The sequence below is a fragment of the Eublepharis macularius genome, chromosome 3 (assembly GCF_028583425.1).
Source record: "Eublepharis macularius isolate TG4126 chromosome 3, MPM_Emac_v1.0, whole genome shotgun sequence".
Taxonomy (NCBI): domain Eukaryota; kingdom Metazoa; phylum Chordata; class Lepidosauria; order Squamata; family Eublepharidae; genus Eublepharis; species Eublepharis macularius.
The window spans coordinates 153893636-153918646 of NC_072792.1; the positions used below are offsets into that span (position 1 = coordinate 153893636).

General features: G+C 43.1%; 1 protein-coding gene across 2 annotated transcripts in view; it reads right to left on the minus strand.

Moving 5' to 3' along the window:
• MTUS2 (microtubule associated scaffold protein 2) overlaps nucleotides 1-25011 on the minus strand; it is a 277327-nt gene that overhangs the window by 84074 nt on the left and 168242 nt on the right. For both annotated transcript variants that reach the window (XM_054974319.1, XM_054974318.1), the window contains 2 exons: nucleotides 24314-24475; nucleotides 2293-2391 (listed from right to left, as the gene is read on the minus strand). In XM_054974319.1, the coding sequence (XP_054830294.1) occupies nucleotides 2293-2391; nucleotides 24314-24475 (261 nt within the window). The remainder of the gene's footprint in view (nucleotides 1-2292; nucleotides 2392-24313; nucleotides 24476-25011) is intronic.

A 25011-nucleotide genomic window follows, 5' to 3' on the forward strand; every position in this document is an offset into this window, starting at 1 on the left:
TGATCGAAATGGTTTTAATCTATTAATCCAATGAATCAAGAAATGACATGGTCCTAGGAACAATTTATGTATAAGCCACAGTACACTCATCCGTCTCTGTCCCTGTTCAGTGCAGCATCTCATTGCATCTTGTAAAATGGTTCTTTAAAGATAGAAGTATTGTAAAAATGTTCTAAATTTGATGTGAAAGTCTTTTGAAATGGAACAGGAGGAGGGAAAGGGAGAGGAGAGGCCTGTATCTGATGACTGCGTGCCAGTGGAGCAGCATTATTTTTTTCTTTTCAAATTATCTATAGAAAATAACTACAACTACAGGAAATCTAAAGCTCCAATTCTGTTGTCACAATGTGAGGGGATGTTGCCATTGTTAGTGGTGACAGTTCTTTATTTATACTGTTATTATTTTTTAAAAAATTGAGAGAAATTCGTGTTTTTAAAATAGCCTGCCTTATTTTAAGCAATTAACAAGAATAGCTTTTTATTTCGGAGGAGTCGTGATTTCATCCCATTCAAAGAGATAACCTAATGGGATTCACTTTGTCTATTGCTATAATGAAGCTTGCCTGCTGTGTGCGCTGCCAGTTTGAGGTTCATTATTTATAGTTTATAGATTTGTTTGTTTGTTCATGTACAATAAATAAATAACCTTTCTCTCCTGCCTGCTCTTTGCCAAATCTGTCAAAGAAACCTATCAACTGCTATGTAGACTTCATGAATCTAGAAGCCAACCACAAGGAAACTCAGAGCAAATGGGCAGCCATTTTCTATTTTTTAAAACTGAACTGAAGATGCCAAGCAGGAAATGAACACCAAGATAAACATAACAACTTCCTCTGTACCTTCCCCACCAAACAAGAGAAAGAGAAATAAAGGTGGTGAAAAGGGCCCTTTGAGTCCTGCAGCCTACATCACAAAAAAACTGCTTCTCCTTGAATGTTCCCATGTAGCAGCTTTATTCTTCCCAGTAAAACCTATTGGCTGTGCCCCTCTGTCTAGGACATGTTCTGTAACAGCCCACGGCTAAGGCTTTCTCAGGGGCTGTCCCATGCCTCTAGAATACCCTCCCAAAAGAGTTTGGTGGTGGCGGGTGGAACAATTTCTACCACCTTGGATTTCTGGAGAATCTGAACCAAAAAGAAACATCTGCACAAGGTATTTTTAAAGTGGTAGTTTGTAGTGTTGTTTTAATGGATTTTATTTATTGTATTTTTATTTGCTGTTTTCATATTTTTAATTATGTGACTTTGTACAGTGTTAATGTATTTTATTTTACTGTTAACTCTCTTTGAGTCCTGACTTCATCAGGAGGTAGGTAGCATATCAATACTTCAAATATTCCCTATTGAATGGTACAAAACCTTTTCAGTGATGCTGGTATATTGCCAGCATCACTGCAGAATGCTTATATTAATGTCATTCCAAAGCCAGGCAAAGATATGCAAATTTTCATCTTATTTCTTTGATGAATGTGGACATTAAGATATTAGCTGCCATTCTTGCTAACAGACTTCAAAAGGTTATTAGAACCTTGGTGCATGTAGACCAGGTAGGATTTACACAGAGTAGGCAAGGATCTGATACTCCTGACTGGCTGCTGATCTGATTGCATTAAATAGAAAGATCAAGTTGCTATTCTGAAACATCACTTGACAAAATACAGTGGAAATTTATTTTCGCTGTGTTGATTAAATTTGGCTTCCCTCAATTTTTTTTGAAATGGATTAGTATTTTGTATACATCCACTAGATCTAGGGTACAGATCAATTATATATTTTTTGTACCAATCCCTCTTTAAAAGTTGTCCTCTATCTCCTCTTAATTTTGATTTATGTTTGGAAACTCTGGCTTGTGCCGTTAGACAAATTAATAATATGCATGGCTTTATACATAACTCTTTAAAATTTAAAATTATTTCATATGCAGATGATCTTTTATTATTTATTTCAGAACTTCAGTCTTCCATTCCTGAATTAATGACTTTGAGATTTCTTTAAAAAGGATGCAACTTGCAATTAATGAAGGAGAATTTGGTTTTCTGGATCTTAGTGCTTATCATTAGGCATATTTGTCAGCATGTACAAATAATTGGGATCTCGCCACTCATTTGGAGTATCCATCTTGAGCTCTCTTGGAAGCCTCTTCTTTGGAATGGATTAATTCCATTTAATGAGGATAGAACACAAACCTTTTACCAGTATGGTTCCAAAATTTTATGCGCGTTAAGAAAAATCTGCAACTTTGACAAGATGAAACTGTCCAACCTTAAAACAAATACACTCAATGTCTAAATACCTGGTGAGTGGAGCTTGGTAGCAGATACCACCAGTCTCTTAGGAGATGAAATGGCAGGTCTGTTGGTCTCATGATCTTTCTGTACTTCCTTCTTTGAGCCTGCTTAAAAATGTGAAAAAGACAAGTGGTGTATATTTTGCAATATTTTATATGAGAACGCACAATTACAAATCCTTACCTTAGTTACATTTTTTAACAGTCCATTCTGTTGTAACTAAATAAGATTGCTGCCACAGCTTTTTTTTTTTTAAAAAAAATCAAATGATATTTGAACCCCAACTAAACTATAACAATAATTTTAAAAAAACTTGTTAAGTGTAATTATGTGTTATCACTAGGAGAGCAATCCAAAGCAGGTCTACTAAGAATTCTACTCAGGTAGAATTTCTGGGCATTCTTTAGTAGTAGGTCCTTTCCAAAAAGCAACAATAATGGCAGCTCTGCAAGGGCTTGCAATGCAGCAGGTGGGGAAACAGGCACCACTGAAGGTCCAATGAACTGCAGACCATTGAGCTGGATAAACCAATGGCCTGACTTACAGCGCAATCCTATGGAGAGTTACTCCAGTCTAAGCCCATTGACTTCAATTGACTTAGACTGGAATAACTCTGCATAGGATTGCACTGTTAGTTATAAGGCAGATTAGTGTATTCTTCTCCAGAAGATGCTCAGACACAAGCTTTGAATGGGATCCAGAAGTAGTAGTCTTTCCCAACCTTTGTTCTACAGCCCTAAGCCTATATATTAAAAAGTAACTCCAATTTATTTGTTGCTTTATGATACACCATTTCATAACTGCTTTCCAATTGGTTTAGACCTTAGCGGATCTTACTGAGCAAACAAGGTTTAGGCTGCAGATCTCTTATGGTTTTTCTTTTTAAAAAGTCTTTTTAAAAAGAAGTGAAAAAAGCCTTTAAAAAAGGATTCTATTTTTTATTTTTACCTTTAACTATTTTTCCCATTAATAACAACAACAACATTTGATTTATATACTGCCCTTCAGGATGACTTAACACCCACTCAGAGTGGTTTACAAAGTATGTTATTATTATCCCCACAACAACAATCACCCTGTGAAGTGGGTGGGGCTGAGAGCGCTCCAGAGAGCTGTGACTAGCACAAGGTCACCCAGCTGGCTTCAAGTGGAGGAGTGGGGAATCAAACCCGGCTCTCCAGATTAGAGTCCTGCACTCTTAACCACTACGCCAAACTGCAAGATTTTTAAATTGTTTTCCCACACAGAATAGTAAATATAACAACAAACAACCCCCATGTAACCTTATCCCCCACCCTCTCTCACCCTCTCCCCCAAACATAGCACATCAACAAGAAAGAGCTGCCCATACACAGGCAGCTAAAATTGACATTTTTAAAAGTGTGGCCAGGGAAGGTGAGAGGCAGAAATACGCATTCAGCTAAACAAGGATGCACATTATTTTCAGAATACAAAACATCTGGCAGAAAATGCTTTCTACAACTTCACTCTAGCCTGGAAGATGACTTCTTCCCTCAACCTGGCCACCTGGATCCATGCTATGGTAAAATCAATGCTGGACAATGGGTCTTCCATCTAAGTTAACTAGGAGACTAATTGGTGCAAAATGCTGCAGCGCAACAGTTATCAGGAGCATGAAAGCAGTTGGCCCAGCCTCCGCCATCTTTAATAAGCCATTTAACATGGGTACCTGTGATATAAAATCACAAGGTCCCTGGATTTAAAATGGCAATTTGAATTGCAGCCAGGGGGAATCCCAGCTAACAGTTGCTGAGTCTCGCCCAGGAGACCCAAGCATGAATGGAATGCTGCCTAGGAATGTGGGGTGATCTGTGGTGATTTGATTTGCAGTCTCTCCAGCTCCGGGAGGAGTCCAGTGCAGCAAAGGTCTCGCAGAGTTATCCCCACTTAACACATTCCTTTTCCTCTTTCCGTGTTGAGATCTCCTGTCATTGATTGAGGAGCTAATCAAATGGCATTCATAAGTATTTACAGTTCGTTCCTGGGAAGGTACATTCTCCAACTAAATCCATCAACCTAGCTCCGGTGGACTTCATTAACAAACTGCCCTTTTGTGCAGTGCTAGAACAAATTTTGCGTTCTCTTTCACACATCCTGGCAGCTACCAATCAAGGTAATCAAACCTTTTGTTAGTCCCAGGAACTGAATGTTGGAGTCTTTGTTCCAACGGCTAGGTGGACCACTCTACCTTAGGGTGCGTTTACCCTATAAGAGTAGTGCCCTGGCCCCATTCAAATCATGCATGCTTCCAGGACACTGCTTGCTTAGGGTCTCTTGCCTAAGCCTCTCTCTCTCTCATCGTACACACTTACTGGATCCAAGGCGCTGTACCCTTGAGATTTGCCCCAAGCCCCTTGCTCTCCTGGCTGAGAACAGTGGCATTTGAAGCTGTCCTCTTCCCTGTGGACTGGACTACTCTTCAGGATAGGTAGATATACTTTGCCCTCCCTCACTCTATTTCAACTTCTGCCTAGCTTCCTAGGACTCTGTGTGTGTGTAACTGTTTTGCTATTTACCCTGTGTGTATGTGCATGTAATTTCCTTTTTCAATAAAAGTTTGTTCTCTGCATTCAAACCACCGATCTTGTTTCCTATAATTGGAAGGGACTCCATAAAAATTGATGAAAAAGATCCCGTAGTTACCGACCTCTCTCATAGCTGTCTTCCTTGCTTGTTAATTCTCCCACTCTTACTCACAAGGAGACCAATTCTGGTAACAGGCGAGTGGGAGCATGAACATCAATCCCATCCTACAGTCACTCCATTGGCTACCTATCAGTTACCATGCTCAGTTCAAGGTATTGGTTATTATATACAAAGTTCTTCACGGCCTTGGTCCTGCACACCTATAGGACTAGATGCAGAGGAGTTAGCCATGTTAGTCTGTAGTAGCAAAATCAAAAAGAGTCCAGTAGCACCTTTAAGACTAACCAACTTTATTGTAGCATAAGCTTTCAAGAATCACAGTTCTCTTCGTCAGATGTGATTCTCGAAAGCTTATGCTACAATAAAGTTGGTTAGTCTTAAAGGTGCTACTGGACCTATAGGACTGCCTCCCTCCCTATGTTCCTCCATGGCAGCTTCGCTCATCTGAACAGGGTTTCCTGCGGGTGCCAGCCTGCACATGGGCAAAATCAATAGCAGCCCATATACGGGCTTTCTCTGTGGTGGCCCCTACCCTGTGAAATGGCCTGCCTGAGGTGGTCAGGAAAGACCCTACTCTCCTGGCTTTCCACAGACAATGCAAAACTGAATTATTCAAAAAGACTTTTTACTTAGATAGGAGGCTGTATTGTAGGGAGGATGTCTCAGATGCTTCGCTAATGACTAGACTTTACCACTATGTTGCTTTACATATTATCTGTGGCTTAAATAGGTCCTCCTATGAGCTACCTGTGCTTCATGTTGTCTAATGTCAGTCCTAGAAATGTTTATGTTTTGTTCCAGCATTTCGTCAACTCTGTATTGGATCCTTGCTAAACTTGTATTTATTTATCCTACAGCATTGTTTATGGAAATGTCCTTGATACTGATTGTACTAATCTAATACGGTGTAATCTGCCTTGAGTCTCAGTGAAAAAGGCGGACTATAAATAATATAAATAAATAAATAGGAATGAAATAAAAACAAAGGTTAAATTGGGAAATCGTTGCAGGTGAAAGGTAAACATTGCTCAAATAATAAACTTACTGTACACATAGTTCGGATGCCCTATTGTACACAGAGGTCAGTTGGTTCATAGGGAAATGGCAAAGAGGCCAGGTACTCAGGTTACACTGTGTTCTCCTGCAGGATACCTTAACTTTGAAAAGCACAACTACTCCCAGGAGAAGTGAAAATCTCACCAACTGGTTTCCATCTAGTTCTGTGCAATCTTTCAATTAAGAGGTTGCAGATTACATCTGTAAGTACCTTATTTTTTCCCTGTATTTACATGATTTATACAATACGATAAACAGTCCCAGGAACCTCTTCTGTTGAGTTAATTCATGACTGAAAGTCCTTAAATATTTGAATTCTGATGCTTTTCAATTTCTTCCTATTTATTACTTTATGATTTGGAGCACATAGCTACAGGGCCTCTGTTTCTTAGAACCTATCATGGATTTCAAAATTTAAGTGTTTCCTTATAGCACTGTAAATCACACCCCATTCAGACAAAAGTCTGACAGCCTTACTGATCTACAGTTACAGGACTGATGGGTTGGATCCAGCCAGCTTTTTTGCTGGTAAAAATTGAAGAAAAGGGCCCTTTGACTGCTAAAAATGGCTATGCCTGCACAAAAATTATGGGATCTGAATGCACAAAAGCCATATATAATATATTACAGCAATATAAAAACTATCATGGGGAGTGGGCAAGACTGAGTGAAAAAATTGGCTTGAGCCAAACCAATAACTAGTAGAGCTCTGGAGAATACTATCCACAGTGGACCCAATGTGCTAAAGAAGCTACTAGATGACTCAAAACTTTGTTTCTATCCATGAAACGTATTCAATCTTTCTTTACACTGATATGTCTGTGAGGGGACACTTACAGCGCCATCCTAAGTGGAGCAATTCCTTTCTAAGCCCTTATCTAACTGACTGTCAGAACTGTGGCTAGATAATGTCCTTACTCCAGACTACCTTCTGCAATCAGACAAAAGCCTGTTGTTTTCAAAAGTTTACTGAAGAAAGAATGCATTATAGTCCACGAGCCTGAATACAATATTCAGGATGGTACATGTGAATTGTTACCAATGACAGGCAAAGCGTAAAGCACAAAGTAACAGATCCCAGCAGGCCCAACCTCCCCCCATAGTTCTCAAAACAATCCCTTTGAAGCTCGGAAAGCGAAAGTCCTTCGAGGCTGGAACAGCGATAGCCAAAACATTCCTCCTCTGGAAGATAACTGCCCGGGAACATCCTGGCACCTGCGAAGAAAGCACTTATAACACTGAAAGGATTAAAATGGAGTCTCTTTGGCACTAGTATACCTGAAAGTATTCTGAACATGACATTCTGCCCCCTCTAAGATGCTCCCCCCCCGGTTTATGGGGATAGCGTTTATGGAATGTCTTGACTAGCCTAGGAGCATGTACATGCACAGAGTTCACCCACTCATCAAACCCAGAGTCAAAGTCTTTCCACCTGATGAGGTAAAAGAGCTGATTTCGTTTTAATTTAGAGTCCAAAATTTGCTGTACTTCGTAATGGGTCTGATCATCAATTAGAGTTGGAATAGGAGGGGCACGGGTGTGCCATTGGTTTGCTGGAGGGGCTCGTTTCAGCAGGCTGACATGGAAAGTATCATGTACGTAGCGTAAATTCTTTGGTAAATCTAGGGCAACAGTCACTTTGTTGATTACTTTACGAACAGGAAAGGGTCCTAGAAATTTCAGAGCCAATTTGCGGCTGGTTTGGGTTACTTTCAGATTCTTTGTGGAAAGACAGACAAGATCACCGGGTTGTAAATTCCACTCGGCCGCACGGTGGCGGTCGGCATACTTTTTATAATCCTGTTTGTCTTTGTCGAGGTGTTTTCTAATTTGAGTCCATTGTTGAGCCGCTTCCCCCCACCATTCGGTGACGTCATGAGATGCTGAAGTAGGAGGAGGGAGCGCATCAAACGGGAAGGGTTTGAAGTGGAAGCGATAAACTACTTTGAAAGGAGTCTCTCCTGTGGAGGCGTGCACACTGTTATTGTAGGAGAATTCTGCCATTGGGAGCAAATCGACCCAGTTGTCTTGCTGGAAATTGATATAACAGCGGAGGAATTGTTCTAATATTTGATTAGTTTTTTCCGATTGTCCGTCGGTTTGAGGATGATGACTTGAACTTAAACCTTGTTCAATACCCAGCATTTGTAAAAGCTCCCGCCAGAAGTTGGCAACGAATTGTCCGCCGTGATCCGAAATCACCTTTGACGGAAAAGAATGTATTTTTACAATGTGCTTTATAAAGATATCAGCTAGTTTTCGAGCGGAAGGTATAATGGTGCAAGGTATAAAGTGAGCTTGCTTGGAGAATAAATCCACCACAACCAAAATACAGTTGTGCCCCTTGGAGGGGGGTAAATCAGTAATAAAGTCCATGGATATTACTTCCCACGGTCTGCTTGGTGTTTCTAAAGGCTGCAATAATCCTGGTGGTTTGCCTTTGCGGGATTTGGCACTGAGGCAAATGGGGCAGGACGCTACATATTGGGAAATGTCTTTGCGCATGCCTGGCCACCAAAATTGACGTTGTACTAAATGAAGTGTTTTTAGGTACCCATAGTGTCCTGCCGTAGGGGCATCGTGACAGCGTTGTAAAACTTCTTTTCTTAAACTTTTGGGTACATAGAAGCGGTCTCCCCAAAGCCATTCCCCTTGTTCGGATTGTTGCAGTTTGTCTTTGGGCACGTTCCCCCCCTCCTTTTCCACTTCAGCTTTCAATTTTTGTCTCCACCCCTGATTGGGTTGAGGGGATTGGGTCGTGCGGCTGCGTGTGGTTACCACACCCCCTAACTGCGTAGGTGAAAAGATGGTGTCTACTGTCTCCTCCCGTTTGCTTTTGTGCTGGGGCATGCGTGATAGAGCATCGGCTAGAAAATTGGTCTTGCCCGGTAGAAAGTTTAACGTGAAATTGAATTTAGAAAAGTACTCCGCCCACTGCAGCTGCTTGGCATTTAGTCTTCGGGGGCTGCGTAGGGCCTCTAAATTTTTATGGTCCGTCCAAACCTCGAAAGGATGGCGGGCTCCTTCTAACCAATGTCTCCAGGTAGTGAGAGCTGCTTTTACAGCAAAAGCCTCTTTTTCCCAAACATTCCAATTTCTTTCTGCTTCAGAAAACTTTCGGGAAAGGAAGGCCCAGGGCTTGAGCTTTCCGTCCTCCCCCCGTTGCAATAGTACACCTCCAATTGCGGTGTCGCTGGCGTCAACCTGCACCACAAAGGGGCGATTTTCATCGGGGTGCTGCAGAACGGGTTCTGAGATAAACTGTGTTTTGAGGTGATTGAATGCAGCTTGGCATTCCGGTGTCCAAGGCAATTTGGCACTCGGTTTTTTAGCTTGGTCACCCTTGTCTTTGGTTTTTAACAGTTCGGTTAGGGGGAGTGTAATTTGAGCAAAGTTCGCAATGAATTCTCTATAGAAGTTGGCAAAGCCCAAAAAGGATTGTAGTTCTTTGCGGGTAGCAGGGGTTTGCCAATTTTGTACTGCTTGTACTTTGCCCGGATCCATTTTTAAGCCATCTTTGGAGATGCAGTAGCCTAAATAAGTGAGTTCTGTTTTGTGGAACTCACATTTAGATAGCTTAATGGGCAGTTTGTTACACATTAGAGTGGTCAAGACCTTTTTTACAAGTTCTACGTGTTCCTCTTCGGTTTCCGAATAGATTAAAGCATCATCTAGGTACACCACAACACCTTTGTATAAGAATTCGTGCAGTACTTCATTGATCATGGACATGAAAACCGAGGGGGCCCCAGCCAGGCCAAATGGCATAACTAAATATTCATACTGGCCGAGGGGCGTGTTAAAAGCGGTTTTCCATTCGTCCCCTGCTCTGATACGAACGTGGAAGTAAGCATCTTTCAAGTCCAATTTCGTAAAGATCTTACCTTGAGCCACGACGTTGAGTAGATCTCTGATGAGCGGGATGGGATAGGCATTGCTGGAAGATACAGCGTTAAGTCCCCGAAAATCCGTGCAGAGTCTTAAGCCCCCGTCCTTCTTTTTGACGAAGAGCACTGGTGCAGCATGCGGGCTGTTAGCAGGTCGAATGAATCCTCTTTGAAGATTGATGTCAATGAACTTGCGGAGTTCTTCCCTTTCGTTTGGGCTCATGGGATATAGGCAGCCCTTGGACAGGGAGGCGCCCGGTAAAATTTCCACGGCACAGTCCATCCTCCTATGAGGAGGTAACGTATTAGCTTCTTCCTCTGTGAAGGCTTGGGTGTAAGCTCTGTATTGCTTGGGTATTTGGTTGATTTCTTCCTGGGTGAGGAGAGCAGGCTCAGTGATGGTAGGATTGTTACCCCAATTTTGATTCCAACGATGAATTTTGCAAGCCTCATGGGTGAATGTGATGCTTCCCTCGGCCCAGTTGATGTAGGGGTTGTGATCGCATAACCATCGGCTTCCCAGGATCAAGGGGTATTTGGCAGTGGCACTAATAACGAATGATCTTACTTCCCAATGTTGTCCCATGTCGGTTATGACCGGACTGGTTTCAGTTGTGACTGGATTCACGTTAGTGCCATCCATTTGCTCAAAAATGACAGGCGTTTCCAATTCTTTAATAGGAAGTACTAATCCATGTACTAGGGCTGGTGCAATAATGTCTCTAGAGCAGCCCGAGTCTATCAGAGCTTGCACGCGGATGTGCATTTTCCTGTCTGGGTTCACTAAGGTTACCGGTATGAAGAGTATGGACCCTTGGGGTCTGTTCGAAGTAGGAACTGACTGAGGTTTGATCTGCTGTTTGGGTCCTTTTACGACAGATCCATTTCGTTTCCCAAGGTGGGACTCTCTGGATTCTCCTCCCCGGTTAGAGCGGTTGGATCATATTCCATAACTTCTTCCAGCTCTAACCCTCTTTCGGGAGGGTTTCTCCGAGGAGCTCCTCTGCCTCTCGCTGTTCGGGGAGCTGGTGTTGGGCGCGGTAGGCTGTGGGGACTGGACGTCTTAGTTGGAGCGGAGGTCTTTGCACAGGCCGGTACGGACATTGCGCCGCAAAATGACCACTTTGGCCACACTGCAGGCACAATCCTTGTTGCCATCTAGCATCTCTCGCTCCGCGAGTAGCATATCCGGCACCTCTGCCTCCTCTGACAAGAACTGAGGAGCGCCTTTGACCCATGTGTTGCTGTTGTTCCACTAACCTGACTTCTAGCATGCGGTTTTCAACTTCACAGGTTAATTGAATCCATCCCAGTAGAGTGGGAGGATTATCTTGCATAAGGGCTCTATCCAACAGCTTGGGATTTAAGCCCTGTTTGAACAAAATTATTTTGGTCGATTCTTCACACCTTGGGCATTTAGCAGCTAGTTGTCGGAATTTCGTAACATAGTCTCTAGCCGACATGCTGCCTTGCCTAATAGACTGCAATTCAGTCCGGGCTCTAGTTTCTTCTAGAGGGTCTTCATATTGGGCTCGGAGTGCATCCACTAGCCCCTGAAGAGTATTTAATTCGGGGGCACCAATATCATAAAGTCCTACATACCAGTCTGCAGCTTTACCTTGGAGTCTCGAGCCCAGGTGTTCGATTTGACTGGCCTCACTTCCGAAAAGGTGTCCCCATCGATTAAAGAATTGCACCGCTTGTACAAGGAAAAATCCCAACTTGGATGGGTCTCCATCAAAAGTAGCTTCCAATTTCACCCAGCCCATGGGGAGTTCTTGCCTGGGAGCTGGTGCTGGCATCGGGTAAACGTCGAGCGGGGCGAGTTGTAAAGGAGGCTGTCGCGGTGTTGGCGGTAGTGGCAGCGGAGGTTGCTGAGGATAAGGTTGAGGTTGTCGTGGAGGAGGCCCTCCCGGGATCGGCTGGGGAGGCCCTCTAGGTACGGGTTGTAGCGGCGCTGGCCGTAAAGGTGCTGGCTGGACTGGCGGTGTGCCTCGAGGCGCCGGCAATCTGGGCGCAGGTAACAGAGGAGCAGGAATCGGTCCTTGGGGTGCCGGTTGTACCGGGGATGGATGAGGAGAAATAGGCTGCAGAGGTAACAGAGTTCCTCCAGGAATTGGTTGACTGGGTGTTAGGGTCCCTCTCGGTCCCGGCGTTTGGTGTGGCCGGGGAGTGGTACCTCTACCAATCACGCTCGTCCCCGGTATGATTTGCGGCGTACCCCCTCTCGGTAAAACTGGTGGCTCACTCTCTTGGGTCGTGGGTGGAGGCGCTACAGGGGAAGCGGGCCTCACGGGACATTCCGGTTCCCCACCTCCTCTGCCGCTTCCGTTGTCAGTTGGTATGATTGGATCTTCGGGACAGGGGTTTTCTGGACGGGGTCCTTCCCTGGTATCAGGCTCAGGTTGCGGCCACGGCTGGATCGGGCCCTCAGGACACGGGTCTTCTGGACAGGGTCCTTCCCCGGTTTCAGACTCAGAATCTCCAGTTTCAGGTGGCTGTTGCGGCCATGGTTGGATAGGGCCCTCGGGGCGGGGCACAAGGCTTTGTAAGGTAGACAAACTTTGACTGATGTCTGGTAGACCAGCTGGCGGTTCTCGTCCACTGTCCCCCACCACGAGTACAGATAGTAGGTGGACGGCGTGGGCTAAACTTTCTTCCATGCTTACTAGCCTGGTCTCCAACACTTGCACTCTGTCTGGGTTTTCCCCCTCCTGTTCCGTGTACCCAGTAGCCTGCGAGGTTGGCACATATTCTGCATGTGGTCTCGTGGCTTTCGACCGTTGCCAAGGCAGGGTTTCTTCCATGCCTTGTTCTTCTTGGGATCTTGCAGCTAAGATCCCTTTCGCCAAACCAGTGACTGCTGAAATCCCAGAGTCAATTGCAATCGTTCTGCTTTGAAGTTGCACCCACTGGTGCTCACTTACATCCGGTTGCCCCGACCATGGGGTGACTTCGGAATAATCCCAGCTTAGGACACCGCGGCAGGACGTCTCCCACTCCGTTTGCTTGGTTGTCCTGTTCCAGTAGAGCCACGGTTGGCTGCTGGCATGCTCGGGTATTGACTCTAAACTTCGCCGACTGTCCATCTGTGATTGCGTGAACATCGTACTGGCCCTCCGTTCCCTCGTCTCCCTTGGTCTCGCACCCCACTGCGTCGGGGTGGGTACGGAAAACAGTGGTTTGGCTGTAGCTCTGGGCCGAGTATCTGCACTGCTGGGAGCGAGGGTGTAGAGCGTAGTAACAGAGGAGCCGTTGCCTCTTGGTACAGGTCCTTGAGGTTCCAATCCTTGAGAGCCGGGGGAGGCATACGGGTCAAACAAAAGGTCCCTGACCGGGACAGCTTTGGAGTCCGTCTGATCCGGCTTAGGCATTGGAAAAGGTGATTGGTAACAAAATGTCAGAACTGTGGCTAGATAATGTCCTTACTCCAGACTACCTTCTGCAATCAGACAAAAGCCCATTGTTTTCAAAAGTTTACTGAAGAAAGAATGCATTATAGTCCACGAGCCTGAATACAATATTCAGGATGGTACATGTGAATTGTTACCAATGACAGGCAAAGCACAAAGCACAAAGTAACAGATCCCAGCAGGCCCAACCTCCCCCCATAGTTCTCAAAACAATCCCTTTGAAGCTCGGAAAGCGAAAGTCCTTCGAGGCTGGAACAGCGATAGCCAAAACATTCCTCCTCTGGAAGATAACTGCCCGGGAACATCCTGGCACCTGCGAAGAAAGCACTTATAACACTGAAAGGATTAAAATGGAGTCTCTTTGGCACTTGTATACCTGAAAGTATTCTGAACATGACAACTGACAAGGGGAAATTAGAAGCTTGTAGGTTTTCCAGATATGGCATAATTTTCTCTCTCCCAATGTAAATGAAAATTCCTCTCAGGATTGTAAGAGGAAGACTTGCTTTCTAAAAAGCTCCTGTTACTCGTATTTCTGATTTACCTCAACAAATCTCACATGGTGGGTCTTAACCTGCTTAGTCATCAGCTCATTTTTCTGTTAATTCTTGCACCAAAAATACTGCTGAGGGAACTTTTGCAAGTAACTTTATCCAAGGGTCATTTCGTAGAAAAAGAGCTGGAGGAACTCATTAGCACAACTCATTAGCATATGCCACACCCTTTGCCATCACCAGAAGTGTGTCATTAGCATAACTGATTTGCATATACCACACCCCCTGACATCACCTATCCTGGCTGTTTTGGACCCAATCCTGGCCATTCAGGGCCGAAATTGGGCCCAAAATGGCAAAAAGGGGCTGAAAATGGCCAAAAAGGGGCCTAAAATGGTCAGGATCGGGCTGCTGCTGAGTGGGAGAGTGATCCACCACCCATCAGAGGCCCAATCTGGGCTGTTTTGGCCCCAATCCAGGCTGAAATGGGCCCAAAATGGCCGAGAGTCAGGTGGGCAGGGCCACCTGACATGTGACCTCTTTGGGGAACTGCCGGAACTGCATTCCTGCACATTTCCCCTCGAAATGAGCCCTGACTTTATCACTGGAACAAAAGGACACACAGTTTTACTTTCTGTTTCTGTACACACACAATTTTACTACCTGATTTGGAACATTTTTCTTAACATTTCCACAGAAAAGTCAAGTGACTTCCTTGTGGGGAAGTGAAGGTTCTCTGACTTTGCAGCAACGCACATACATTTCTATGGGACATAAGATCCCTTTTGGAAGGAAACAGAAGAATCATTCAGACTTCCTGCCCAAAGTAACAAGCACAAGGGCTCAAAATCTAATTGAACATTCTGCTGCAAACAAATCCCAGTACCCCAAGCTCATCGACAGCAATTCATTGTACTGACTTGATATTGATCTGGATAGAACAGGTTCTTAGAAATATTGCTTTAAGTTAGCTAATGAAATTTTGGAGCTAAACACCAAAGGAAAAAAGTTAGCCTCCAGCAAACAGACATGTTCAGTTTTTCAAGCTTCTCCCTCACCTCTGATAATCATTACTAGTCATGCCCTTCATAAGTAACTATTTCTATGCATTCTATCTGACACAAACCAAGAAAAGCTAGAAGCATAAAAGACACTACAGAAAAAGAAGAATCCACTTCACACTAGAGAATTACTCTACATCTATGATCTACAAGACATAGAAAGAAGTGAATAAATAAGCAGGCAGTGACACTGAAGGCTTCATATTTATTAGTTTGGAGACATTTTTTCATTTTTATATTCTACGTGTTACTTGACTTTGTGCGGGGAAGTAATTATTTAGTCTTTTTTTCTACTACAAGTGACTTTGTTTTTCCATATACAGAATTATGTACATTTTAAAAAATGTGGACTGGATCCTACAACCCTCTGAGAAGCCTTCCTCCAATGGAGGAAGCCTTTCTTCAATGGAACAAGATTCCTTTTGCTGAAGCAGAAGAGAGTCATTGAATGCCGATTCATATATTTGAAGTTTGGAGGTGCTAGAAAAAGTTCTTTAAAAGAGATGCAAAAGACTTGGGTAAGTTCATTAAAGCCTGGAAGGCTGCAACACAAAGGGCTCTTAATGCTTCCTCTTTAGAAATATTCCCTACTGAACCACAAAACCACACAGTTAAAAAAAATACTATGATCCATGATAAAAGTCAGGTGTGTGCACGAATGGGTCACAACAATGCACTGACATACAGTTATTTTTTGTACACAGAACCCATTCCAGAATGAATATAAAACCTCCTTATTACTCTTTATTTCCCTAAGATCCAAGTACCCCAAATTACTTGGGCATGAAGGAACAAGACACTAGGTAAAAAGAAACTTCTATGAACCGAGTTTACAGAAAAAGATCTTTCCCACTTCTCCTAGCAGTCCCTGGCATCTCTCTAAAAATTACTGCTGAGCTTGACAGATCAATATGCCATGTGGTATTTGGGGGGGGGGGCTCCTGTAAAAAAGAGCAATTAGATGAAATCCTCCTCCTTTGCTCTTGGTCCATTCATGGCCCCTGCTCTGCTCACACAAGAACAAAGGGAGGGGGATTGATTTAATCAAATTTCCCTTTCTGATGGAGTCACCTAGGCCAAGTGGCATTTGTCTTCTAGGGCTCCCCAGCCCTCAGTAGTGGCTTGGTGAGCTGAACAAAGGGCTACAAAGGGAAGAAGGAACTGCTTCTGCAAACTCTCTCTGTCCTTCGGAGCTTGGATCAAACCTTATTTCTACTAGTGCTTCTCTCTCTCTGTAGCAGAGGTGGACCTCTGTTGCAGAACACACTTCTCTGGCCCTGGACACTTGATGGTTCTTTGAAAGACATTGGTCTTGTATCAGCAGAAGTGCCGAGCACTAGAAGAATGTGCTCCAGAAGCAGAGAACCATCACACCAAGGATGAGGAGAACTGCAAGAGGAACTAGGCATACAATTCAAGCCATTATCTTTTAAGAAGATGTTGCCAACCCCAGACGTTGTCACTCTATCTGAACTTGAAGGATGTTGCCCAGGGTTAACTTTGCAGCTGAATCAAAACTTGATTGCAACATTCTGAAAGCTGACGATTTTTGCCATTCAGATTGTGGAATCTGCAAAAATCATCAACTTTCAGAAGGTAACTGAACTGAAATTTGAGATCAAAGGTTGAAATTTGATTTCTTTGTTTAGAATAAATGATTGACATGAATATAAAACTGAAAGTCATCTATCAAATTTAGTCAAGTACCAGCTGCTATTCTCAGATTGCTGTCACATGCTGTCAAATGTTGATTGCAGTATGTCAGACACTGCCAAAACCTGACAGCTACTGCATGCCAGCTGTCAGTCACTTTCCAATGTTGTCTGTTCCATGTCAGATCCTGTAAAATACTCACCATTGCTGCACTCCAGCAGGTTAAATTCAATCAAGAACTATTGCAAAACTTTTGAATGTCAAATGCTGAACAAAATCTGTTTAGAGATTGTTTGAAGACTAAGTAGTAATGAAGTCAAAATCCATGATTACGTGCTTTCAAACATAAATTGAACTAGTTTGCAGTATTTACATGTATAACAATTAGAAGTGTGCATGGATCAGGAAAACCCCACAGACCGTCAGACCATGAACTTTTCATGGACCTGCCCGATTCACGGACTGGTTCATCGGTCCATGGTCCATCAATTCTGGGGGCCCTAGGACTGCCCTCTTCTCACTCAAAGATGCCAAATTCACAGCAAGGCATCAGCAAGCTCTCCTTCAACCACCCTCCAAGTTTGACCAAGATTGCATTTCGGAGGTCCGAGTTACAGATCCCCAAAGTGGCCACCCACAGGAAACTTCCAGTAGATACTAGGAGTCGCAAATGCCAATTGAATTGCATTGGCTTGCAGCACCAAAAAGTTGCAATGAAGCAAAATCAAACAGGAAAGGGTAGGGGAAGAGCGCCCTCACTTACCACACAGACACCTTTCCAGCTGTTGCCTAGGGAATTAGATACGGAAGAATGGGAGCTCTCTAGTTGGCAGGCAGAGCTGTGTATCAAGGTTTTGAGGGCTAAGATTGGTGTTTCCATGGCTGCAGAATGTCCATCCTCTCTGTTGCCTAGGGAATTAATTCTTGCTCCTTGCTCGCATAGAGAAGAATGGGAGCTCTCTGGTTGGCAGCCAGAGCTGCCTATAAAGGTTTTAAGGTCTGCAGAAGGTCTGCAGATGTCCCGTCCATTGCCTAGGGAATTGATAGATCGGCACCAGGATGTCTGGACTCATAGACCACAGACTGACAGACCAGCCCAAATGGACCAAAGTTCATGAAAAACGTGAGTCCCATGAACCACGTGTTTGCAAACAACGAACTGGGCTGGACCATGTCAAATTTAGCTCTGTTTTCCAGTCCATGCCCACCTCTAATAATGATATTTGATTTAGAATAATCATTGTAAAAAAAATGGTTATGTAAATAAAACATCCACTATGCTTCCTGAAACCCCTCTCCCAGTGAAATTTATTTTATTAGAATATAAGGACCAGTTCTTTACTCATTCACTTTCTCTCTTTTTTCACTCTTCTCTGTTTCTGTTTAATCTTTGACATACTGGCAAGTATGTAAAATTGAGAAACTTCTAAATATGCATAACATTGTGGTGTAATACAGTGGAATCTAATTAAATTTACTCATTTCATAGAGTGGAATAAAAGCAATCAGCTCATGTCATCAAAATAATTTGCATGACAATTATTTTCTAATGCAGTTGTTCCACGCTAGGCGCTTATACTCCCCCCCCCCCCACACACACACACACCGACACCCTGTATCTCTGTAGGGCAGCAAAATGATGAGATACCCATTGCATTAATTAAAGGTGGTTTGCACTCTGGCATCCAATTTAGACGACAACCAGATTTTGTAATATACCAGATATGTTGCATCCCTTACCTTTATGTTTAGTTTAAAATGAGAAACGTAAGGGTGATAAAGTCTTTCTTCAGGAAATCCAACACATGAAAGTTTTTGTATGATACTTTGTGGTTACAGACATCTCATTAGGATACTTGAGGCTGTTCCTTTACAAATGAATTTCCTGTTTTAATTTTGTTGTAATGTGTATCTCTCTACAGTATGCTTACATTTCAAATCCCATTGTATATTCTACTTGAAGCCAAGCTGCATGTATTGCAGCCCCGGACCCTTTCTTAGACCCTCCACTTTGGTTCTAACACGAGCTTTGGGCTAACATGGCAGCCTCACTGTCCTAAGTTATGCATCACTCCAAGGTAAGGAGGGGATGCTTAGTCAGCCAGCCGCTCGGACTTTCCTTTTAAAATTTTTATCCAGGCCCTTTTACCTGGCTGGCATATTTCAGGCCAGGCAGTGTCTTGCACTTATGCTATAGGAGGAAAACGTTTATGATTTTATGTCCATAAAGAGCCCCTCAGTGGGAGGAAGAATCTAACTGCTAACACCGGCTTCTGTGAAAATAACCCCAATTTGTGCAAGATTATGCTGTTTGAAGAAAAGGGAAGCAGTACAATTCCAGCAAAGTTTTACAAGCACAGGACATACAAATCTTAGTAGTGATGGGAGAAGGGAAATCCACCAAATAATTTCTTCCATCAAGTTTTTACATGATGTAACCTGAGATCCATTTCCCCTCCAAAGAGTTCAACAGATTTGAATACAAGGACTTCCTCATCATAACTACTGTGCTACATCAGCTCCATAATCCATGGTGGTGGAGAGTGCCCTCAAGTCATAGCTGACTTATGGCACCCCCAGTGAGGTTTTCATGGCAAGAAACAGAGGTGGTTTGCCATTGTTTGCCTTTGCAGCTCTTCATTGGAGGTCTCCCATCCAATTACTAACCAAGGCCAACCTTCCTTAGTTTCTGAGATCTAACAAGATCAGGCTCACTTGAGCTATCCGGGTCAGGGTCCCCATACCACACATATGAAATGAAAATTAAATCCTGCCCTCAAGTCACAGTTGACGCAACCCCTAGTCGGGTTTTCATGGCAAGAGACTAACAGAAGTGGTTTGCCATTGCCTGCTTCTGAAACCCTGGTCTTCATTGGAGGTCTCCCAACCAATTACTAACCAAGGCCATACACATTAAGAAAATATATACTTCAGCAGAAAAACCATAATTAGAATCACCACAGCCAGGACAGGTAGCCTCCCTTCCAGAAGGAACTCCGCGCCAGCTACTGACCCAGGACTGCAGAAGCATGGGAAAGGGGCATACTGAAGTCACCTCATCACAAGCCAGAGAGCTAAGGACAACTGAGTAGTCTGGATTCCTTTCAAGGGAGTGGGTGAGTAATTGTTTTAATTTGTTTATAAAGCAGCCTTGGAGGTGTGAATACATCTTTAAAATACAACTTCACCTTATAAAAGCATTCACTGTTATTCAGACCTCTATGAACCCATCTTTCTGCCCCTGGAAAAATAGACTTATAAATCATGGGAATAAGGGTGACAGATGCCATGTAATATATAGTCCATAGAACATGTGCCTCTTACATGGCCTCTTTCTTGAGCTTTGAAATGGCACTTAAAGTCTTAAAGACTCTCAGTCTTAAAGACTCAGAAAATCAAAGCAAAAACAAAAGGCTTGTTGAACAGGCCACATACAGGGCTTTTTTTCAGGGGGAACGCGGGGGAACGGAGTTCCGGAACCTCTTGAAAATGGTCACATGGCTGGTGGCCCCGCCCCCTGATCTCCAGACAGAGGGGAGTTGAGATTGCCCTCTGTGCCACCGAGCGGCATGGAGGGCAATCTAAACTCCCCTGTGTCTGGAGATGAGGGGGTGGGGCCACCAGCCATGTGACCATTTTCTCTGAGGGCAACCCACTGAGTTCCACCACCTCTTTTCCCAGAAAAAAAGCCCTGGCCACATATATTTGTTAATGTCACAGTTTACATTATTTTGTTGGCAATGCTAGTGATTCTGTATTCCCAGCAGCTGATTAAGTTTTGACTCAAATCTCAGAAAGAGTTAGGCTACATGGTAGCAATGCAAGACAGGTACAATTTAAACGCCTTCTGGAATGCTGTACTGTACAGTGACTATAACCTGGCTGCTGCATTTTGAACCAAATAACATTTCCAAATGCTTTTCAAAGGCAGCCCCACATAAAGTGCATTACAGTAATTTAACTTGTATGTGATCAGAGCATGGATCATTGCAGCCAAATCCTAGGAGAGGAGGAATAAGTCACTCACATGCTAATGTTGTCACACCTCCCTGTGCCTGCTCTGAAATGAAAAATATAATTGTCTATACAATGTAGATGCTTTCTCCTATATGTTTGGAAGTTGGCAGTAAGGGGGGGAAAGCTGCAGATGGAAATGTATTTTTCATTGAAACACCAAGGATCATTAAAACCAAGGATCCAAACTTGCATAATAATGCTAATAAAGATAAAGAATAAACAAAATCTAAAACCTCAAATCAGCAAAATAAAATGTCTGTCCCTGTTGATGAGCCTCCAGCTGTGATGCTGTGATTCATCTACATGTTATATTTCTGCTGTTAACTATTTTGCTGTTGTTTTGATGCTCTAATGTTTTGGTGCTCTACCTGTATTGCTATTTTATTAAAGTCAGCTAAGCCTGTTATTTCTTTTCAGTTAATTCATTTTATTGCTTGTTTTTAATTGGGATGTGAACTGTTTACAACAGTTAATTCGTAATAGATGAATATCAATTTTAAAATACATAAGCAAATAAAAATTCTAAATAAATTCTTGTAGGACTAGGTGATCCGTAGAAGTTGTGCTGAGGCCCTGTGCCCGGTCAGTTTTATGACCTTCAAAGGAGATTCTCATGTAACACATTTGTAAATGTTATTCTGCAATTATGTACAAAGACTCTGGTTGAAGGGCAGAACACAAACTAAACATGAGGAAGGTCTCAAGTTCAATCTCCAACTAAAGAATCTCAGTTTGCAGGAGCTGGGAAGGCACCTGCCTGACACCCTAGAGAGCTGCCATCAATCAGACTCAGAGTAGACCGTACAGAGCTTTAAAAAGCCACAAAGATATGTAGCATGAAACTAGTGCTAGGCTCAGCTCTGTACTTCTTGTGTTTATCAACTTCTTATGGGTGGCTTTGTGATGCAATTTGAGTTCTTGTCTGAAGAATGCTGGGAAGTTTCTTTATAGTACACATTGCCATTAGAAAGAGTTCCCAGAGTTGATATTTGTCATTCTTACCCTAATGGGACAAAAATGTAGCTTATCCTTCAGTGGCTTTATGAAATATTTTTAAGTGAATATTTTACTTCACCCGTCCCCTTTCTTCTCCATCATTGCTCTCTGAAGTCTATTGATGAGGAAGATAAAGCTACAGTAGCAGATACAGTTTTGCCCCAAGCTAAATGCCAAGCAGCAGTCTCCATTTTTCTAGCACACTGCATCCTTTCCCCAAGAAAATTCATTCTGTTTCTATTTTCCTGCAGTAGCATTTGTTTGCAGTTGTTCCAAGTTTGGCTTTTTAACCTGTGCTTAGATAACTATAATAATTAATATGACATGAAAATAAACAGCAAGAATTACTGCATTTGACATTAGCTGTCTATGACCAGAAAGACACATTATGAAATGTTCCTTCTTTTCTGACTCCTCTTTAGTCTTTTCTCCTGATTTAACAGGGAATGTAAACATTAGTACCATCTATTTGTGCTTTATCACCTGAATTAATTTGAACAACTGATCAGTAGAAGTGACAAATAAGTTGGAGAAGAGGACAAAAATTTGCCCATGAAAAGGAAATGTTTGTTCTGCATATGGCTATTTAATAGGATCTGTGGACAGCAATATATTCGAGCTGGGGGAGGAGCTGGTACAGTAAGCCAGTTGCCTGCCACAATATCATCTGATTATGGTATGTGTGCTTTGTCTTTTTGCCCTATAAAATATTTAGCATTGTGACTATCCATAAAATTGTTCTCATAAACATTTTTAATGAGGAAGTTACAGATGCAGCATCTGGTAAACCCATACACTTATAAAAATGGTAACCATATTTCCTGTATGCAGTCTCTTCTTCTTTGATACATCTTCTGTATTTGCATGCAGCAGCTCCCAGCACAAAGCACCCTCCCTGTCCCAATTGGCTTGTTACAGCCTATAAATATGTATGCTTTTAAAATATATATTAATTGTAATTAGCACATGAATAGTCTAGCAGTACTGACTTATCCTTGATCATCTGGTTGGCAATGCTCTGTGCATGGAGAGTGGATCCTTTGGAACCTAGGACATTCCTACCCTCTCTTCCTCCCACCATGCTTCTTTGATACAAAACTCCTTTACACCAATTCTACAGGGTCATAGGCAGAGAAAAGTCTTTCTTAACATCTGCTACCCAAGACCAGATTTAAATATAGCGCTGGAGCGCAAGAAGTATTGAGTGGTGTTCCAAACAGGCAAGTTTTAAATAAAATGTTGGAACATCTAGATATCAGTGCAGTGCCCATACAGGCTATAGATCTCTAACACTGCAAGCACAGTAGCTGAAGGAGACAATGGGCATGTGCAATGTCACATGGGTAAACTATTCTTGCCCTCCTGCATAACATTTACGTCAGGCTTCAGGTAACAGGTGTTGGGCAAGATCATTCTTTGCTGGAGAACCTGCAGAGCTGGTATAGGGTATCTTTATTCATACATGTTGCTTTCTGAATACTCCACATGCAGCTCCAAAATGGAGCAAATAACTCCACACCAGGGCCATTTTGGCTTGTGAAAATACTGGAGGGTAGAAGGCAGGAGCCTCTCTTCCCCCTGGCATTGTGGTCTCAAGCCAAGACCTGCAGACTTAAAAAGATGTTCCACACAGTGGCTGTGTGGTTGTGAAGAAAGCTGGTTGGATGTGAGGACCCTTGACCTGACTCATTAAAAAGGATTGTGTAGTTTGGCTGTAAGTCTGTAAATGATAAAGCCACACCATCCAAAGTGGGTAGCATAACTTCTTCTATCATCTCAGCCTTCCCAACCAACATCAGCACCCCTTATGAGGACTATCCATTTTTTTCCTCAGCCACTTCACCACAGCTTCTGTACAGTGACTTAGAATCATAGAATCATAGGGTTAGAAGGGGTATCCTGGGTCATCTAGTCCAATCCCCTGCACAATGCAGGAAATTCACAAATACCTCCCCCCACACCCACTTATTTCATCCCCAGAAGATGGCAAAACACCATCAGGATCCCTAGCCAAACTGGCCTGGGGGAAACTGCTACCTGACCCCAAGATGGTGATCGGCCCTACCCTGGCATGTAAGAAGGGGCCACAAAAACCAAGCACTAATGTAACCCTTCCTGCTCTCCCTCTCATAATATGAAGCCTGCTTCTAGACCCTTATTCCGTGAGATGTTTCTTTAGGCGCCATCAGCATATTGATGACAATCTGCTCCAAAGCACTGGATGATCTTAGTCAGTGATCTTACATAGGATGTATCATATATAACAATTTTCTGCATATGGTCAGTCCAATTACTTAAGTCAGATAAATCAAAACGTGGTTTCTTGCGCTCATACCAAACTCATTACTCTCTCACTGATTCTATATAATGATGAGTGGATGAACAGAAATCTCACAAAAGTTTTATATGTATTATGATGGCCTATTATTTTGAACTTCAAATGCCATATGATTCAGGCAAAGCTTAATATCTTCTTTTCCAAAGACGAAATACATCCATTTAAAAAATTCCAAAAGTTCAACTGGTTCATTTTTTAAATTATCAATCTCCCTTTAAACCATAAGGAAGACACAAATCACTCATGGGCAGTCTAGAGTATGAATCTCCAGATGTCTCTCTTCTTGGATATTTCCACTGGTGCTACAACTTCTGCGGGGCTATGTCAATCATACCCCTACAGCCCTACTGACTGGCAGGAACGCACAGGCAGGACACAGTGAGGACTCAATCCTGCCAGTGAACACAGTGCACGAACGCTAAGATGCGTGCTTGCAAAACTCACCAGCAGGTGCTGAGGTTGTCTTTGGAGCTGGAAGTAAACTCCGGCGGGCAGCTGGTGTGCTGCTTGATGCCTGCGGCACACTTTTACCGGCTCCCTTGGGTGCTTCTTTAGAAGACTCAGCTGCCTTAGGAACGGTTGGCTCTTCGCTTCCAAAGGTTGAACCTGCAGGAGACCAAACCACACTAATTAGAGCCCCATAAAAAATAGATGCAAATTGCTAAGCATGCACTTGCAATTAAAATACTGACAAAAAAGTTTGTTTCACCTAAATGCTTAGATAATATGAAGTGCTATCCTAAGCAGAGCTACCCTCCTCTAAGTCCATGGAAGTCAATGGATCTAGCAGGGTGCAGCCAGTTCATGCTTGTCTAAAGACTTAGTACTAAGACTTAGGTCTCTCTGCTTTCAGAATTTGCGATCTATAGAGCCTTAATAAAAAGTTTACACCTTGCACCTGGTTCCACTGTTCCCCTACTTGCTGAACTTGCACGGAACAGGAGTGCCAGGTACCCTCCCTCCTTATAACAGCTAATAGGAGAGAAAAAGAGTGAATCCTCTAGCAAAGGGCTCCAAATGATTTCAGTTTAGAGTAGCTAGAGCTACCAAAGTAGGGGTTGGATGTGGACTAAATTTTCTGCTAATGGAAGAGGAGGTGTAACTTCCATTAATTCCCTCTTCCTGTTGAAGACCTGATTCAC